Source organism: Rana temporaria, chromosome 12 (assembly GCF_905171775.1).
Source record: "Rana temporaria chromosome 12, aRanTem1.1, whole genome shotgun sequence".
NCBI lineage: Eukaryota > Metazoa > Chordata > Amphibia > Anura > Ranidae > Rana > Rana temporaria.
In genome coordinates, this window is record NC_053500.1 from 109,298,540 (window position 1) to 109,319,334 (window position 20,795).

Consider the following 20,795-nt stretch of genomic DNA (forward strand, 5'->3'; position numbering starts at 1 on the left):
CAGCGCTTCTGCTGGGGCACCCGATGAAATACTCTGGACTTGCTGCTGATCATCATTTCCCAGCCTTCCAGCGCCTGTCTCAACTCCCCTTTCTGAGACCTTCATGCTATTAGCTTGTCTCGCTGCCTGGGGGACCTCCGGTGCGTTCTTGCATTCTAGCGCTCGCAGTGCCCTCTGTATCATCGCTGCTTCTTCCAGTGCGGTTAGAACGGGAAAACGTAGGGTCACCCCTGACCCCATTTGCTCCTCATCTTTTTGACTGTCTGCTATTTCTCCCAGACAGTCCCAGGCAACGGGAGCCCCACCCTGCTGCTGAGCAGAGTCTAGCAGCTGTCTGTAGGCGGTCTCCAGCTCCTCTTGCCGCTCTCGTTCTCTCTGTTGCCGCTCTCGTGCTCTCTGTTGCCGCTCTCGTTCTCTCTGTTCCTGCAGCTGGAGGTCTCTAATAGTATTCTGTATGGCCGTCTCTGATGGGTTAGCACCATATAATGCTAACCGTTGTTGAACTCGCTGCTGGAACAAGTCTTCAACTGACCGGGGTCCTGCATCACCATCCCTCTGATCCATCTCGGCTAGCGCAATGATCAGGGTGGCCTTGTTCTTCCCACCGGTTCCTCCACAGCTCTCAAGCAAGTCTTTTAGCATGGTTCTCCTCCAGGCTGCATAGCTGGTCATTCATGGTGGTGGTTTGGAGTTGTCCCAGTAACTGGAGAGCAAATCCCACCGCTGCCAACCAATGTGACGAGATCCTTTCTCGCCCGGTTCTGCTCTCCCGACACTCCTCTGCTACCAGTGAGTCAGCTTGCAGATTGCAGCGTCTGATGGTCCAGTCATCCAAGGTTCCGGGGTCCGAACTACAGCTATGTGCCATTCAGACCCATTAAGAACAAACACCAGGCAGGCTGTATGTAAGTTCAAGCAGGACTCTTTATTTTCAAATACACAGCACACTTTTATACAGAATTTGGAACATCCCACTCCCAACAACCGCTTTCCTATTGGTCAATTGTAAAGTATCCAGTCTTCACTCAAGTCCTCCTTGACCATGCAAATGAGGACTTGAAATAGTCAACAGGGATTGGTCCAATAGCTTGGATAGAAAGACTTGTGTATTGAGACAGAAGCCCCAGGGGGTAATCAATGTACACAATAACCCGGTCTACTTAATTACTACCTGAGAGGTTACATTGCTTTAGACAATAGAATGCTAATTCAATGCTCCTGACAGGAGGCTTCTGACCTTTAGAACAGTACAAAGGCACTTAGCATAAACACTTACATCTTCAGACGGGCTGTCTCCGACAGAAGACACCCACACCTGATAATCACAAAGACTTTAAACAGGCTTATCACATAATGGAAATGTCTCAATATAGCTCAGTAACCACTCCATTACTCCAAGGTCCATGACATACTAATACATCTGTGGCACGAAAAGTTTCTGGCAGAGTCTTCTACGGGTCCAGGTATGAGGTTTTCTCTAATAAAACCCTTGGTAAACCTGAAGGTTGGCACAACTTGCCCGCCATGATGGGTGAAAGCTGGAACTACTTTTAGTAGCTTTCCTGCGGCGTGGATAAGGTAAGAAGAGAATCATTTTATTTATGTATTATCTTCTTTTGAGTAGGATGTCTTTCCTGGTTCTCACCACTGGAGGGAGTAAGTGCAAACCTGGTGTTTTCTTACAAAGCCTTCCTGGATACATGCTCAGTGAAGTCGGTCAAATATAACATCACTGACCTCCTTCCGCTGCAGGCTCTGCCACAATACGCATACAGGGGTCCATAATGATGCTCCCAGTAATCTATTCCCCCTCTTCCTCGTCTCCTGGGCGCCGCCATGACAGCGGCGCATGCACGCGCCGGGAGCGTGGTTTTGCTGTCTGAATGAGACATGGATAGGGGACGGCCAAGTGGTTGCTAGTGATCTGTGCGCAACGCAGGACACCTGTGTGCAGGCGCCAAGAGGCTGGTTCAAAAGCCCAGCATGCCAGAGCCTTCTGTGAGCGGCATGGACACAGAGCTGTGGGCTGTAAGCATCCCTGTGGATTGAACCAGGCAAACCTAAGACTCCTACTCGGCATCAGGTTGTGCGGTGAGCTGATATTGTGTGTATTGTAAGACTATAGCACAACAGTGATTGCACTTACCGTATTTATCGGGGTATAGCGCGCTCCCGCGTGTAGCGCGCACCCCTAAAGTTGCCCCCATTCCTGTGGAAAAAAATAGTTTTTTGTACTTACAGTTTTGGTGTCTTGCGCGGCGTCCATCGGCGAATCCGGCGTCTGTCTGCGGCTTCGGGTGTCCTCTTCGTCGGGTCAGGCGTCCTCCCCGCTCGTTTCCCGCGCCGAGTTTTGAATACTGCGCCAGCATATACCGAGCGCAGTACACTCGGGCAGGCTCGGCAACTGTCGCGCTCACGTCCTGTACGTCCAGGACGTGACTGCGGAAGAAGCCGAGACTGGCCGACTATACCCGAGTGTACTGCGCTCGGTATATGTCGGTGCAGTATTCAAAACTCGGCGCAGGAAAGCGGGTATCGGCGTATATCGCGCACCCACGATTTTGCCCTGATTTTCAGGGCAAAAAAGTGCACGATATACGCCGATAAATACGGTATATTTGTGGATAGTACCTTTGCTTTGCAGTAAGGACTATGGGCCAAATCCACAGCCAGCGGCGCAAAATAAGTTTTTTCTAACTTATGTCATTTAAGTTACGGCGCCCTAAGTTGGTGTCGTAATTGCCGTATCCACAGCGCATTTGCGCCCAAAAGTGCGCCTGCTGTAACGTAAATTCGGAGGCGTAAGGCGGGGTTATGGCAAGTGGGAAGGAAGTGGGCGTGCTTCATTGTAATGAGCCTTGACCCCATGCAAATGAAGGTCCGGCCGTACTGCGCATGCGCGCACGAATCTGCTGCTCACTGCGCATGTGCAGAACTTTGCTTGGCGCAATCAGTGAGATAGGTAAAAGGCCAAGTGTACTTAGTTTGAGGATCGCACTGTGCTTAACTAGCTCCAGTCAAACACACTTCATTTGCAAAAGTATTTCCCTGTGTTCCCTTCCATGAGCAATTTGCTTCTGCTCTTAGTTTGTCAGTGTTTGTTGGTAAGTTGTGTTTGATAGAGAAGTGTTGGAGGAGTAGTAGATAGTAGTTGTTGTTTGTTTGTGATACGTGTAATTTTTGTTTGATTGTTTCTGCTAATTTTTTTGTTTGTTTTTTTTCTGCTTGGATTTTGTGTTTGGTTTTTGTGTGTTTGTATTTGACTTTGTAGTAGCTGTCTGCGTCTGTGTGTATTTTTGTGTATTTGTTTGGTGTGTATTTTTGTGTGTTTGTATTTGACTTTGTAGTAGCTGTCTGCTTGTGTGTGTATTTTTGTGTGTTTGTCCTGTTTGGCTTCTTGTTGCTGGGTGGTGTCTGTGATGGCCCCCAAACGCAGGAAGCTGAATTTTTCACATGTTGAAAAGCAAATCCTAGCCAGGTATGTCATACAATATGGAAGATATCTACATGGGCCTGATAGCCGGAACACCTCCCCGGCCCAAAGGAAGAGGATCTATGCCAAAATAACAGATCACATAAATGCGGCGGGGGGAGGGGAGACGAGAACCCCCGCTGGCATTAAGAAAAAGATCAATGATCTGAGGAGCGTGGTCCGCAATAAGGTGGCCAAGCTCACTGCGCATAGGAGGGGCACTGGAGGAGGGGGGACCATGCCCCATCCGGCTGACTGAGGAGGAATGGGCAGTGGCCCGGTGTTTCGAGCCAGAGCAGGTGGTGGGCCTGCCTGGTTATCAGTCTGATGTTCCTGTGAGGCCAGGTAAGGTTTTTTTTTTTTTTTATTTGGTGATTAGCATGTGTGGGTGGGGGAAGGGAACATGTGCCAAGTGTGTGGATCCTCAAACCTGTGATTGTTTGGTGTCTTCCACAGATGACCAGGAGATTGCTGGGCCATCAGGCCAGGCTGCTGCACCACCCCAAAGACAGGAGGCTGCTGAGGAGTCCCCAGGGGAGGGGAGTGGCCAAACCTCCCCTCATGAGGAGGCTGAGGGGGAGGAGGATGAGGGGGAGGAGGAAGAAGATCTCCAGATTGGCCGGGAAATCATTATTGCCACAGATCTGATGACCTTTGACGATACCCTTGAGGCTAGCCTTGAGGCTACCCCAGAGGCTCCCCTTGAGGCTACCCCAGAGGCTCCCCTTGAGGCTACCCCAGAGGATCCCCCAGAGGCTGGCACCAGTCAGGCCACCATCAGGGGTAGCCCCTCCCACTCCTCCCACAACATGCCGCAACCCACAAGGGTCACTCTATCCCCTCCTACCTGGCCACAAGCCTCAGGGGCAGGCAGGATGGGACACCAGGGTGGGGTCTGAGCATATGCCGGCCAGTCTGCTGAGGGACAATGCCAAGCAGACCCGCAGTCTGGGTGACATCAAAAAAACTATGGCCAAGATGGAGCACAGCCTGGATGTAATGAGGGAGTCACTCAGTGATGTGGCCACCAATTCATTGGGTGTCATCACCTGTTTGTGGTCCCTGCATACCGCCACAACAGGCGTGGGCCAGGAGGTGACTGCCCTCACCCGGGCTGTGCAGGACAACACCCGGGCTGTGCAGGAGAACACACGGGCTGGCCAGGCCAATACGGCTGCCATCACTGCCTGCCTGACCAGGATAGCAGTGGCCTTGGAGGGCAGGCCAGCCGGAGGTCAGACACCAGGGGAGGCTCCTCCCTCCCCTGCTCCCCCCCAATGAAGATACTCCCTCCCCTGCTCCCCCCCCCAATGAAGATACTCCCTCCCCTGCTCCCCCCCCCAATGAAGATACTCCCTCCCCTGCTCCCCCCCCCGTGAAGATCCTCCAGGTGGCCGTGCCCGTGGCCGTGCCCGTGCCCCTGGGCAGCCTAGACGGAGCACTCGCCGCCGGACTTAAATACCAGGGGTACTTTTTTTTTTTTTTGCTTTAAAAAATTTGGTTATTATACTGTACTTATGATTTGGTTTATGTGTGTGAATGTGGGGGGGTGGCATTCCTGACAAAATAAGGGTGTCACCCTCAGTTTTGGTGGAGAAGGGATCCCCAGGACCAGGGAGAAGTCATCCTAGGTTCCTGAATGGTGTATGAATGCACAGTGACATAATTGGAGCCGTGGCGGGGCGTTACTGCTCCCAAGTACCAAAGGGGGGGGGGGGGGTACTTGGATCTAATCCAATTCGATGTGCATGTGATGTGTTTGTGCTAGGGACCACAGTGGTGTGCATTCATGCATTCTCATTGTGACATAAATCATGTGCGTTTCCAGAGACAAAAACATTCTCAATGTGTCATTAAACATGTGCGTTTACTGTGCAAAGCAACATTCTCATTGTCACATAATTCATGTGCGTTTGCAGTGAAAACAAATAATAACATTGTCACATAATTCATGTGCGTTTGCATTGAAAAGAAATAATAACATTGTGACATGATTTCTGGCCATTTACTGAGAAAAGATGCCTTCTGCCAGGCGTCTCCTGGCTACTGTGCCCTCAGTAGACCGGGTAGAGTGGGCTAGGGGGGGATTGCCTGGGTGGGGGGTCAGGTCAGCACGTAAGTTAATCTCCAGTCCCCTTCTCGTTGCAAAGTTATGAAGAATGCAACAAGCCCCTATTATTTGGCACACAAAGTCTGGGGAATACAGCAGTGTACCCCCAGTCTTGTCCAGGCATCTGAAGCGGGACTTCAGCAGGCCAAAAGTACGCTCCACTACTGCCCGGGTGCGAATATGAGCCTCGTTGTAGCGTTGCTCTCCTGGGGTTTGGGGGTTCCTGAATGGGGTCATCATGTGAGGGCCCAGGGCATATCCAGAGTCACCTGGAAGGCAAAAGACAGGAGGATATTAGTCATGCATGTGCCCCATGTGATGTCTGCATCATGGGGGGGGACAGTCATACCTGACACACATGTCACTCACCAACCAGCCAGCTGTCTCCATACACGTTCTGCTCCAATTCACGTGCTATGTTGGTCTGCCTAAAGATGTAGCTGTCATGGCACGAACCTGGAAATTTGGCACACACATGCCAGATGAGGCCATGGGCATCCACGATTACCTGGACATTGATGGAATGCCAGTTTTTGCGATTCCTGAACAGGTGCTCTGTATCATGGGGGGGCTGTAGTGCCACATGGGTACAGTCAATGGCCCCGATGGTCCGTGGGAATCGTGCAATCTGATAGAAATCAGCCATGCTCTTCATTCGCTGGTCCTCCTGGGTGGGCTTTTCAAATTGACTGCCCATGCGTCTCAGTATTGCAGGGACAACCTGGTGCACACACCTGCTCATCGAGGACTGTACCATCCCAGCCAGACCTCCACATGTTCTCTGAAAAGACCCAGTGGCCAGAAAATGCAGGGTGGCCATAACTTTAATGTGAGCTGGCAGGGCATGGGATCGTTGGGTTGGGGTGTTCAGATCATCCTGCAGGATCCTGGTTAAGTCCAGGATGGCTTCCTGGTTAAATCTGAAGTTGCCAATGACCTCAGACGCAGTCATGCCAAAGAGATCTTGGCGTGGGCGGTATATCCTCTCCTGTGCCCTCCTCCTCCTCCTCTGTGCCCTCCTCCTTCTCTGCGCCTGTAAAGTGGCGAGTGCCGTTATAATCATTGATGGCCCAGGCATTTTGGCAGTCACAATGAAGTCAAGCAAAGAAGTGTTGGCAGCTCTTCCTAAATGGTGTTGCTTCAGCAGACCTTTACAGGGCTGGTGTAAAATTAGGGCTGCTTTTATAAAGTCTAATTTTGCTCCAGAAAACTAACAGGTGCGCACAGGGCGTTATCTACGGCGCACAGGGCGTAATCTACGGCGCACACACTTAATTTTGAGGATCGCCCTATCTCCCTCATTTGCATCTTTGCCTATCAAATAAAGCGGCGTGACTAGCGTAATTTGCGTCAGAGGATGCGCCAGAGTAATTATTTTAAGTAGGACGGAAAAAACGGATTTTTCGTTTTGAGGATCGGGCGCAAAGATACGCGCGGAGTAAAATTAGAAATCTCGAGTTAAGCCGGCGCATCTGCTTTGTGGATTTGCCCCTCTGTCCCTAAGAAGAGGGTCTAGGGCGAGTAAAAGGGGCACCAGAAAATCCCTGTGTACGCCTAAGGATTCTGAGCTTGCCTACAGTTTACCATCCCCCTCTTTCAGTCTCATAGCAGCCTCACAGGATGAGCCCCTGTCTAGTTTTTCAGCTTCTCCTATGGCAGCTCCTTTAAACGTCATTGAGGATGGTTTAAAAGTTGCTTTGGATAGCTTAGAAGGAAGAATTGCTAACATTGTCGCAACCTCCTTGAGAGATAGCAGAAAACGGGGTAGATCCCCTTCCTCTGCTCTGGCTCTCTTTTCAGATGAGCCTTCTGAGGGTGAAAAATCCTTCTCTGGAGATGAGGATCATGTGCAGTCTGAGGACACGGGGGATGAGAGGATTCCTGCGACTTCTCAGTCGCTAAAGATGCAGGTGCAATATTATGCAGAGATGGTGCGTGCCAATTACAAATTGCTTCCTGTTGAAGCTTCTAGACCCTCCGTTTCCTCTTTGGGATCCCGGAAATCCCTGCAGGCCGCATGCGCCTTTCCAGTTCCTCCCTTGCTGGATAAACTGATGTATGATTGTATGATGACTGGGTTCACCCAGATAAACCGTTTTCTCCTCCTAGGCAGTTTTCCCTCCTTTATCCTATGGAGGAAGGTTTCACTAAGAAACGGGGGGGGGGGGGGGTACCTGCTATTGATGCAGCTATTTCTTGTGCAAACAAAAACCTGACCTGTCCTTTAGACAACGCGCATGGTTTTAAGGATCCAACTGATAAAAAGCTGGAGTCCCTATTAAAAGCCTCCTCTTCCATGGCTGGGGCTGTAGTACAACCTGCAGTTGCAGCCATTGGTGTGTGTCAGTTCCTCAATGGACAAATGAAGCAGATGATTAACCTCCTCCCTACAGAGGAGATTGAGGTTTATAATGACCCTAATAAGGCCTTTTGCTTTGCGATTGATGCGATTATGGACTCTGTTCAACAAGCATCTCGCTTGAATCTCCTGCAGGTACACATGCGCAGGTCCCTTTGGTTAAAACATTGGGAGGTTGAGGCGTCTTGCATGAAATGATTGGCAGCGTTCTCCTTTGGGGGAGGACACCTGTTTGGGGATGAGCTGGATAAATACATCCAAAAGATTACCGGAGGCAAGTCTACTCTATTGCCGGTTAAGAAGAAGAGTAAGCGTCCCTCATTTAAACATACTCTTTCTCCAGCCCCTAGAAACTCAGTCTCCAGGCAGTTGCTATGGCCTCCCCAGTCTAACACTGGGGGAAAAGCCCAGAGCCAAGCCCAAGGGCAGAAAAGAACTTGGGGTTCAAAGTCCAAAACAGACCTCCAAAACTTCCCTATGAAGGGATACCCCCGCTCGACCGAGTGGGGGGGGGGGGGGGCTGCTGCATTTTGCAAACGCCTGGCGAACGAAGGTGAGGACAAGTGGGTCATCGCCACAGTGTCCTCAGGCTAAAACCTAGAATTCAGAGAACTTCTGCCACCCTGTTTTCTGAGATCAGGAATTGCCAAAGATCCAGAAAAAACAAAGCCTCTACTGCTGGCCTTGGAACACCTTTTGTCCCAAGGGGTAATCTTGGGGTTAGCTCCAGAGGATCAGGGGTCAGGATTCTATTCAAACCTGTTTACGGTTACAAAACCAAACGGGGATGTCAGAACTATGCTAGATCTGAAAAGTCTAAATCAGTTTCTGAACATTCGCTCCTTCCACATGGAGTCTGTCCGTTCAGTTGTTTCCACTCTTCAGGGAGGATAATTCCTGGCATCAATAGACATCGGAGATGCGTATCTACATGTGCCAATATTTCCCGCTCTCCAAAAGGTTTTTAAGGTTTGCGGTAGATCAGCGCCACTTTCAGTTTGTGGCCCTTCCTTTCGGGCTGGCTACAGCACCTCGAGTGTTCACAAAAATACTGGCCCAGCCCTGGCAAGGCAAAGGGCACGAGGCATAGCAGTAACAGCCTACCTGGACGATCTGTTGATCATAGATCAGTCCGCCACACACTTGGGCCGCAATGTGCACAGCACAGTGAAATATTTAGAGTACCTAGGCTGGGTCCTCAATTTGAAGAAATCTTCCTTGCAGCCTCAAAAAAGGCTAGAGTACTTAGGCATGATTATAGAAACGTCCCTAAGCAAGGTATTACTTCCCAAGCCAAAAGCAAAAGCCATGGGAGACTTGGTCCGAGTGGTAAAGGCAAAAAGAAGGCCTTCCATCTGTCTATGCATGAGATTATTGGGAAAGATGGTAGCCTCATTCGAGGCTGTTCCTTACGCCCAGTTTCACTCAAGACTGTTACAGGGCGGAATTCTATCAGCTTGGAACAAAGATGTTCAGGCCCTGGATCTTCCTATGATATTATCGCCAGAGCGTCAATTGGTGGTTGCTCCCCCAAAATCTGTCAGAAGGAAAATCCTTCACTCAAGTTACCTGGAAAGTGGTGACCACAGATTCCAGCCTTCTGGGCTGCGGGGCAGTGCTAGAAGAAGCATCTGCCCAGGGGAAGTGGTCCAGGGCCAAAAAGCTCCTACCCATCAACATTCTGGAGATTCGGGCAATTCATTTGGCCCTTAAAGTTTGGTCTTACAGACTGCAAGGCTGGCCTGTTCGGGTTCATTCCGACAATGCTACGGCCGTGGCCTATATCAATCACCAAGGAGGCACCAGAAGTCTGGATGCCCAAAAAGAGGCGAATCACATCTTGGCCTGGGCAGAAAGACATATTCCTTGCCTATCTGCGGTCTTCATTCCAGGGGTAGAAAATTGGCAGGCTGATTTTTTAGGCCACCAGCAACTGAGTCCAGGCAAATGGTCTCTACACCCCGACATGTTTCAAATCATATGCCAGAAATGGGGAACCCCGAATGTGGACCTGTTGGCTTTCAGGTTCAACGCAAAGCTGGACAGCTTTGTGTCAAGAACAAGAGATCCCTGTGCTCAAGGGTCAAATGTCCTGACAATCTCATGGGATCAGTATTCCCTGATGTATGTGTTCCCTACAGTTCCACTTCTCCCACGATTCCTTCAGAGAGTCAAGAAGAAAGAAAAGTTGGTGATTTAGTTGCCCCGGCTCGTTCCATGAGACCCTGGTACACAGAAGTCGTAAAGATGGCAGTAGGAAGATCTTGGGTTCTTCCATTACGCCCAGACCTACCATCGCAGGGTCCAATATTCCATCCTGCCTTACAAAGTCAAAATTTTACGGTTTGGCTGTTAAGACCCACATTCTGAGGAAATGTGGGCTCTCAGGGCCAGTCCTAGCCACTCTGGTTAATGCTAGGAAGCTGGTCTCCAGGCTCATCTACTACAGAATCTGGAAGGCATATGTTTCCTGGTGGGAACCCAGAAAGTGGCATCCTAAGAAGTTTGCCATTTATAGGATTCTTGCCTTTGTTCAGTTGGGCTTAAATATGAAGTTGGCCTTGAGCACTATCAAGAGCCAAATCTCTGCTTTGTCTTTATTTTTTTCAAAAACTGCTTGCCTCATATTCCCTAGTCAGGGCCTTTGTTCAGGGTGCACTGCGGTTGAATCCGCTGGTTAAGTCTCCCGTGAGCCCATGGGATTTGAATTTGGTGTTATCTGTTTTACAGAAGCTACCTTTTGAACCTTTACACCAGGTTTCTCTAAGTCTATTGACACAGAAACAGTTTTTTTTATTGTAGCCATATCCTCAGCTAGAAGGGTATCGGAATTGGCGACTCTTTCGTGTAAAGAACCGAATATGATTATTCATGAAGACAGGGTGGTGCTGCGTCCTCACCCAACTTTCTTACCCAAGGTGGTTTCAGGTTTTCATCTGAATCAAGATCTAGTCCTACCGTCTTTTTTCCATATCCGCAGTCTGCGGAGGAAGAGAGTCTACACTCTTTAGATGTTGTTAGAGCGGTAAAGGTTTATCTGCAAGCTACGGCTCAGATAAGGAAGACTGATTGTCTATTCATTCTGCCACAAGGCCCGAAGAAGGGCCAGACAGTGTCAAAATCCTCTATTGCAAGGTGGATTTGACAAGTCATTATTCAGGCCTATGGTTTAGAAAAGAAGATCCCTCCTTTTCAGGTGAAAGCGCACTCGACTAGAGCAGTTGGTGCTTCATGGACAGTGCATCACCAGGCCTCCATGGCTCAGATCTGCAAGGCTGCTACTTGGTCTTCAATCCATACATTTACTAAATTCTACCAGATAGATGTGAGAGGGTACGAGGATGCCGCCTTCAGGTGTAGTGTGCTGCAGGCAGCAGTATAGATCCTCTGGCTCGATGGCGGTCTTATTCTGATCTGTGTCTCCCTCCCCTCAAATTTTAGCATTGCTATTGGACATCCCATTAAGTAATTAAGGCTTTGTGTCCCGTGATGTACGATCAAGAAAATAGGATTTTTTAATACAGCTTACATGTAAAATCCTTTTCTTGGGAATACATCACGGGACACAGAGCTCCCACCCCTCTTCGGAGTTAACGTGGAACACTTATTGCTTTTCTACCAAACTGAGGTACTCTCCATTTGGGAGGGGTTATATAGGGGAGGAACTCCATTTTAATTGGGTTTGCCAGTGTCCAATCACCTGTGGTGACTACATAACCCATTAAGTAATTAAGGCTCTGTGTCCCGTGATGCGATCCCAAGAAAAGGATTTTACAGGTAAGCTGTATTAAACAATCCTATTTTTTAGCTTTCGCACACTGATCTATACTTCAAAGAAGCTAGAGCCACAAGACACATGAAGGTTGCACGTCATTAGTGACCTGTTCTGAAAATACCTAACCCTGTCAATCATGTTGATCCACCAGCTTCAATACTTTCCATCATTGACCTAATAATGCACATCAGAAATTCTGACTTTATAGATGGCCTACTTGCCCTATGTCAATGGTTTAGAAAGTATGGAAGTCAGAGGATCGATATTGCAGACATGTTACCTTAAAGTGGAGCTTCACCTATAGGAGGAAGCTCCGCTTGTTCGCACCCCCCTCCACTTCCAGATATGGCACTTTTTTGGGGGGAAGGGGATTGGGTACCTGGTTTTGACAGGTACCCGCTCCCACTTCTGGGTAAGATCGCTGCACGGCAATCAATTACATTTCTAGCCCTCCTTCTCCCCCCCCCCCCCCCCCGCTGCCTTCTGGGACCATTCAGAAAGCGCAGCTCGACTTCCGTATGTGAAGATGCCGGTGCCTGCACCCAAAGCTGATTGATGAATCACCTAGGGGTGCCGACATTGCGGGATCCCTGAACAGGTGAGTGTCATTATATTAAAAGTCAGAAGCTACAGCATTTGACGCTGTTGATTAATTTATTTATTTTCAACTCGTCTTGAAGCATAACTTTTCATTCAGATGAATTCTAGAATGAACCATTTCACTGATAGAGTAACTGGGGTTCCTGGTAGCATCCAGTAATATTTTATTGACGTTATTTGACATTTTACAGACTTGTCATTCTCAACACGGTTAACTTTTCATAAATGCAGCTTAAAGGAATTGTAAACCTTCCTGTTTTTTTAATGCATAGGATGCATTAAGGTGAAAAAACACCTTGCAGTCACCGCCCCAAAGCCCCCCCCCCCCCAACCCCCGTTTTACTTACCTGAGCCCTGAATTTCTGTGGGTGCGATCCTGCATAGTTCTCCCCATGCCTGATCGACTCTTCCTTGGATAAATCGATAGCAGCGCAGCCATTGGCTCCCGGGGGCCCGAGTCATACAATCGGCATCTATGGACACCGATTGTATGGCACGAGAGCGTGCCCGTGTCGGATCCCCTTCGTGGAGATGGCAGCAAGAGCACCCGACAGCCTATCTGAACATCGGTTGGGGTGCCGACATAGTGGGCTCCCTGGACAGGCAAGTGCCCTAATATTAAAAGTAACCAGCTACAGTATTTGTAGCTGCTGACTAAAATTTTTTGTCCCAGGCTGGAACTTCTCTTTATATAGTAAACTTTTTCGATTGTACTTTTTTTTTTTTGCATAACCCTTTTTGGAGTCTTTTTCATGTGTATAAAATCAATTGGTGCTGAACATTATTGTGCCTGGCTGCCTAATAGTACCAGGCAATACAAGTACCAGTCAAAAATGGTTCTCCAGGACAGGGATCTCTGTCTTCAGTCTTCACAAATCTTTACATCTAATTATGAGAGAAAACGAACTGAGTGGAATTCAAAACCGAAAGCATAAAATGCCATGGTGTGATGTGGGTTTGCTGCCCCCAGCTGGTCATGTCTTCTGAATGGAGACGATTCATCAATGTGCAATGAAATCTATCATTATATCATAAACCATAGTCAATATTTATCATTTTTTTTTTCCCCTTTATTTTATTTTGTACACCAGAAGGTCTCCCCGGAATCTCTGACCTCCGGGCCAGAGGGGGGGGAGGGGTCCAGTCACTGTTTGACGAGTCCTCTGTCTCCCTCGCTCACAAAACATTTGCGGCCCCTCTTTGATGAGATGTTTCACGGGTCTCTGTCCTCCTCCGACTCCCCACACGTTGTCCAGCCAGATGATCGCTCTCTTTATTCTGAGAAGGACGGCAGCGCGGTCCAAAGCGGCCCGCGCATGCTCACAGTCAACACGTCCCTTGTACCGGTCCAGGAAATTAAGAGGCAATGCGTGATCAGCCACGGCACGAGCGATAAACTGTCCCAGCATCTGTGGAGCCTCAGGAGTGTCCAGGATAAGGTCAGGTAAGTTGATGAGCAGCTTGTTGAAGGCCCGAGCCATGTCCTCTTCGGTCAGCACTTTCAGCAGCAGGTCGGACAGGAGACGGGAGGTCAGTTCCCGATGGCTGGCCTTTCCTTCCAGGGACAGAGACACAGCCAGGCGGGAGACCTCGGGCCTCTTACCGCCCAAATTCAGCTCACAGAGGAGAGCTATGACCCCCCCGGTGTCCCCGTGTTCGAAGTACTCCTGCACCATGGGATGGACCGCTTTCTGGAGTTCTGCCTCGTCCAGCTCCGGCACCACCTTCTGGTACACCGTGGCACCCTGGGCAAACTCGTCATAGTTGGGGTCTCGGACATTCCGGTAGAGTGGTGTGTACGGCTGTGGTGGTGAGGGCTCGGCACCTCCAGTGGGATCATCTCCAGGGGTCAAGTCCTGGGGAAAAAAGTGTGGGAACTCCCACCCAAGATCCACTCCCCCACCAAAAAAAAAAATGATACGCTCATATGCATATATATTTCACAGAAAATACAATGCAACATTTATTGTAAAGTGCCAGTTTACAAAAAAAAATATGGTGTCAAACCCTCCCCCCCTGGTCACTGAGAATTAGCATAGCTCTCCCCCCTAGCCTGCCGCAATGCTCTGTCCTGCCACTGCGGAGTGATAGCAGGAACATAACAGAGCAGTAGACACTGGGCAGGCTAGTGCATTGGGCTCTCTTCTGTCTAGCCTGCCACAGTGCTCTGCAGGGCGCTGGGCAGGCTAGTTTCAGGGTGGCAGTACACCCCAAACCGGCCCCCCCCCCACAGTAAATTCCCCAAGTTTTATCTCCCATAGTGTAAATTCCTTCCGTTGTAAATCCCTACAGTGTATTCATTCCCTGTGTAAATACCCTCAAATCCCCCAGATGTAACCCCCCCTGATGTAATCCCCCTAATGTAACCCCCCCTGATGTAACTCCCCCTGTGTAATCCCCCTTGATGTCATTTCCCCTGTGTAATCCCCCTAATGTAACTCCCCCTGTGTAATCCCCCTAATGTAACCCCCCTGTGTAGTCCCCCTAATGTAACCCCCCCTGTGTAATCCCTCTAATGTAGCCCCCCGTGGAATCCCCCCTAATGAAACCCCCCTGTGTAATCCCCCTAATGTAACCCCACCTGTGTAATACCTCTAATGTAACCCCCCCCCTGTGTAATCCCCCTGTGTAGTCCCCCTAATGTACCCCCCCCTGTGTAATCCCTCTAATGTAACCCCCCCTGTGTAATCCCTCTAATGTAACCCCCCGTGGAATCCCCCCTAATGTAACCCCACCTGTGTAATACCTCTAATGTAACCCCCCGTGTAATACCTCTAATGTAACCCCCCTGTGTAATACCTCTAATGTAACCCCCCGTGTAATACCTCTAATGTAACCCCCCGTGTAATACCTCTAATGTAACCCCCCTGTGTAATACCTCTAATGTAACCCCCCGTGTAATACCTCTAATGTAACCCCCCCTGTGTAATACCTCTAATGTAACCCCCCTGTGTAATACCTCTAATGTAACCCCCCTGTGTAATACCTCTAATGTACCCCCCCTGTGTAATACCTCTAATGTACCCCCCCTGTGTAATCCCCCCTAATGTAACCCCCCTGTGTAATTCCCCTAATGTAACCCCCCCTGTGTAATGCCCCTAATGTAACCCCCCCTGTGTAATACCTCTAATGTAACCCCCCGTGTAATACCTCTAATGTAACCCCCCTGTGTAATACCTCTAATGTACCCCTCTGTGTAATACCCTCTAATGTAACCCCCCCTGTGTAATACCTCTAATGTAACCCCCCGTGTAATACCTCTAATGTAACCCCCCTGTGTAATACCTCTAATGTAACCCCCCTGTGTAATCCCTCTAATGTACCCCCCTGTGTAATCCCTCTAATGTACCCCCCTGTGTAATGCCTCTAATGTAACCCCCCTGTGTAATCCCCCTAATGTAACCCCCCCTGTGTAATCCCCTCTAATGTAACCCCCCCTGTGTAATCCCCCTAATGTAACCCCCCGTGTAATACCTCTAATGTAACCCCCCTGTGTAATACCTCTAATGTAACCCCCCGTGTAATACCTCTAATGTACCCCCCCCTGTGTAATACCTCTAATGTACCCCCCTGTGTAATCCCTCTAATGTACCCCCCTGTGTAATGCCTCTAATGTAACCCCCCTGTGTAATACCTCTAATGTACCCCCCTGTGTAATGCCTCTAATGTAACCCCCTGTGTAATCCCCCTAATGTAACCCCACCTGTGTAATACCTCTAATGTAACCCCCCTGTGTAATACCTCTAATGTAACCCCCCGTGTAATACCTCTAATGTAACCCCCCCTGTGTAATACCTCTAATGTAACCCCCCTGTGTAATACCTCTAATGTACCCCCCTGTGTAATCCCTCTAATGTACCCCCCTGTGTAATCCCTCTAATGTAACCCCCCTGTGTAATACCTCTAATGTACCCCCCCTGTGTAATCCCCCCTAATGTAACCCCCCTGTGTAATTCCCCTAATGTAACCCCCCCTGTGTAATGCCCCTAATGTAACCCCCCCTGTGTAATACCTCTAATGTAACCCCCCGTGTAATACCTCTAATGTAACCCCCCTGTGTAATACCTCTAATGTAACCCCCTGTGTAATACCCTCTAATGTAACCCCCCCTGTGTAATACCTCTAATGTAACCCCCCGTGTAATACCTCTAATGTAACCCCCCTGTGTAATACCTCTAATGTAACCCCCCTGTGTAATACCTCTAATGTACCCCCCTGTGTAATCCCTCTAATGTACCCCCCTGTGTAATGCCTCTAATGTAACCCCCCTGTGTAATCCCCCTAATGTAACCCCCCCTGTGTAATCCCCCTAATGTAACCCCCCTGTGTAATACCTCTAATGTAACCCCCCCCGTGTAATACCTCTAATGTAACCCCCCTAATGTAACCCCCTGTGTAATCCCTCTAATGTAACCCCCCCTGTGTAATCCCTCTAATGTAACCCCCCTGTGTAATCCCCTCTAATGTAACCCCCCTGTGTAATACCTCTAATGTAACCCCCCTGTGTAATCCCCCCTAATGTAACCCCCCTGTGTAATACCTCTAATGTAACCCCCCTGTGTAATACCTCTAATGTAACCCCCCTGTGTAATCCCTCTAATGTAACCCCCCTGTGTAATACCTCTAATGTAACCCCCCCTGTGTAATACCTCTAATGTAACCCCCCCTGTGTAATTCCCCTAATGTACCCCCCTGTGTAATCCCCCCTAATGTAACCCCCCTGTGTAATACCTCTAATGTAACCCCCCTGTGTAATACCTCTAATGTACCCCCCCCCCCCCTGCATATCTGCCCATTGTGACAATATAGTGTATAATATCTCTCCCCTCCCCACATTTACAGACCTTAGAATAGCGCGGCTTTCTCCACATGGATGTCCCTCCTCCTAGGCTCCTCCTCCTGTTGTGGATGTACTGACAGTGTAGAGGAGGAGCATAGACTCTGTCGGCAGTGACGGCTGTGCAAGGGTAATTGTGATAGGCAGCCGGCACCTCTCCCCGCCTGCCTGTCACAATAATAGGGGATTGCAGTTCCCGGAAGACTTGCGGGCGCCGAGCACTGAGCTCTCTCCTCCTCCCTTCAAAGCTACTGGAGTGCACAGGGGAAGGAGGAGGAGAGAGCTGCGGCACCTCGCTCAATCCAGCACTGTGCCGTGTGTCACCCGGGGGCGGAGCGCCCCCTCCCCCGCTCCCGCCTTGCAAACACCTCTGCCCAGGAGAAAAAAGATCGGCACGGGCGACTCGAGTCCTGCAACGGGAACGACGTTCCCGCAGTGAAAAAAGTGGAGGGACGTCGTTCCCATGCGTTCCCGCAGGACTCGAGCCCTGAATCTCCAAGGATGGGTCCAGGTGAGGACGAGGCTCCGCGGGGGGAGGAGGAGCTCAGCGATGAGGAAGTGTCACCTGATTGGACTCCACAGGAGAAGGCGCTCCATGAAGCCAAAATGAAAGCCAAAGCAAAGCGCCGGCTCCGCCGAACGTCCTCCCGGGACTCCGCCAGGGAATCGGAAGAGCGCCGATGGCACGGTGGAGCCGGTCAGCCCGCGGGGGAAGGTCAACGACCGCAAATCACGTATGGGCAAGGGGCGGGGCCTGCCAAAAAAAGGGGGAGCAGATGGAAAGGGGGTCTGGGGGGCCCCGGGGCAGATCTACAGTTACAAAGTCAATATTTCTAAATCAAAACAATATCAAGGTTCCTAAAGCAGACCATCCATTCTAGGAAGGTTCTCTCCTGCCTCCTCCTTCTCACACATATGCAGAACATATTGTTAAAAGCTTAAAACGTTTTAATTAATGTTCTGCCGGGCCCTGAACACACACAGCAGGTCTCTGAGGTCACTGGCAGAGAACCCTCAGCGAGTCTGCGCATACGTGAGGGTCTTGCAAAACTACCTCCTGAAATGTGTGACGTAGACATCCCAGGAGACAGTTTGCAAAACCTTCCACATTCGAAGGCGCATAGGCAGTTCTGTAACCGCAGAAACCTTGTTAATACAAACCGTGGCATTAGATTACATTTACAAAGGTCCTGGCGTATTGGCAGACAGTGTATGGCCGGCAATGGAAACCACTGTATTCCTCTGGGCTGAGGTTCCCTTTAAAAAACAACACCATACATTGTACAGTGCACAAGATAATTATTTGATCCCCTGCAGATTTTTGTAAGTTTGCCCGCTTGCAAAGAAATTAAGGGTCTATATTTTTTTCATTATCATAGGTGCATTTTAAATGTCAACCAAAAATCCAGAGAAAAAAAAACCCCAATACAAATGTTATAAATTGAGTTGCAGTTCAGTGAGTAAAATAAGTATTTCATCCCCGAACAAAACATGACTTAGTACTTGGTGGAGAAACCCTTGTTGGCAAGCACAGAGGTAAGACATTTCTTGTAGTTGGTTACCAGGTTTGCACGCATCTCAGGAGGGATCTTGGTCCACTCTTCTTTACACCCTGGGCCAGATTCACAAAGAGATACGACGTTGCTATTTGAAAATTTTACGTTGTTTGCGTAACTTGTCCGTGAATGGGGCTGGATGCCATTTACGTTCACGTCAAAACCAATGACGTCCTAGCGACGTCATTTGGACCAATGCACGCTGGGAAATTTAGCCGGCGGCGCATTCGCAGTTCAATCGGCGTGGGGACGCGCCTGATTTAAATAGTACACTCCCCCTAGCCACGGAATTTGAATTGGGCCGGGGGATTTGCGATACGCCGCCGCAAGTTTTGAGGTAAGTGCTTTCTGAATACAGCACTAGCCTCAAAAACTTGCGCCGGTGGATCGTAAATCAGATAGGTTAGCGGATCCGCTAACCTATCTGAATCTGGCCCATCTTCTCTAAATCCTTAAAGGGTAAGTTCACCTTTACAGAAAAATCTGTAAGGTGAAGTGAACTTACACAGGACCCCCTCTATATTATATATTTTGTCACATACCTGGTGGAGATCGAGCTGTAGAGAGGGCTTCTCCTGCACCTTCTTTCCAACATCCCTGGTAGTGGTGACAGGGAGTGGAGGACACAGAGTGGCACGAGGGCCGCTGTAGCAGATGGCTCTGGCTGAGTGTTGGCAGGAAGCAGGTGACTGGAGAGTGCTGGGCAGGAGCCCCGTGTCGCTGGATCAGCAGCTGGAAGCGTAGGCGGGACGTGAGCCAGGGGGTCATCAACAGCCGGACAGAACAGGTACGGAGACGTGAGGCAGAGGCAAAGACGGGACACAGGCCAGGTTCGGTACCCAGTTGGGCAATGAGGCACAGGAACATCAGGCAGAAGCGGAGTCAAGCACAAGCCGGGGTCACAGGTAGGCAGGCGGAGGTCAACAGGAAGGTTCAGACAAGCCGGGTCAAGATACAGGGTACTGGTACAGATTGGGTTAACGGGCACTAGCTAAAAAGACCACTTAGCAACGTATGCATGTTACTGTCAGGTTTAAATAGGCGGACTGGCGCCAATGCGTGCACACATGCCAATGCACACACGTGTGCGCCCGCATGCGCCAGTATATGTATTTTCTTGGGCACTTCTTAGACGGTCCACGCCTGCTCACTACTGTGCGCTTGTTACTTGGGTTTCTCATATATCACATACACACATATATATATATATATATATATATATATATACACACACACACACACTAGACTGATTGGCCCAGATTGACAGAGTGTGGGCGCACATTACGCCGCCGTAGCGCAAACGCTGTACGCCGCGCCAACGTAGCGCGGAGAGTCAAGCATTGCATTCAGCAAGCTTTTACTCCCAACGCTAGCGTAGGTTTCGAGGGCGCAGGCTGGCATAGGTGGAAGTGGGCGTGACCCATGCAAATGAGGCGTGACCCCATGCAAATGATGGGCCGAGCGCCAGACAGATACGTATCACGAACTGCGCATGCGCCGTGACGTGGACGCATCCCCCTGCGCCTGCTCACAACCACATCGGAACAACTGCCTAAACTACGCCGGATCACTGCGTACGTCGTGAACGTAACCTATGCCCAGCCAGACACACGTCCAACGTAAAATACGCCGGCTTGTGTTCCCTGGTGCAGACCTTTGCATGTCTGCTGCTGGGTAGCACCTCCTTTATGGGGAATAACTTTACGCCGGATGTACAACTTACGCGCACCTCGCGTAGCCTGCGCCAGGCGCACGCAGGTTCGTGAATTGCCGTATTTGCATGTTTGAATGGCTAATCAATGGGAGCGGCACCATGCTCCCAGCCTAAATGTACGCCCACCCTACTCCGGCGTAAGCAAGATACGTCGGCGGGGTGTAGCCTGTTTTTAGGCGCATGTTAGTTTGTGGGTCTGGCGCACAGATACGACGGCGCACATTTGCACTTACGTCGGCATAACTTGTTATACGTCGGTGTAAGTGCTTTGTGAATCTGGGCCAATGATTATATATTGATATATTATATATATCAGTCTAGTGGGTGTGTGTGTGTGTATATATATATATATATATATATATATATATATAT

At 49.7% G+C, this 20,795-nt stretch overlaps 1 protein-coding gene across 1 annotated transcript; it reads right to left on the reverse strand.

Moving 5' to 3' along the window:
• Positions 1 to 13,383: 13,383 nt before the first annotated feature.
• On the reverse strand, positions 13,384 to 19,576 carry LOC120918367 (programmed cell death protein 4-like). The gene is made up of 3 exons (XM_040329909.1): positions 19,252 to 19,576; positions 18,187 to 18,299; positions 13,384 to 14,172 (listed from the first exon to the last, which is right to left on the reverse strand). The coding sequence occupies exons 1-3, from the start codon at positions 19,574 to 19,576 to the stop codon at positions 13,387 to 13,389; spliced, it is 1,224 nt and encodes a 407-aa protein (XP_040185843.1). The 3' UTR covers positions 13,384 to 13,386.
• Between the last annotated feature and the right edge of the window lie 1,219 nt (positions 19,577 to 20,795).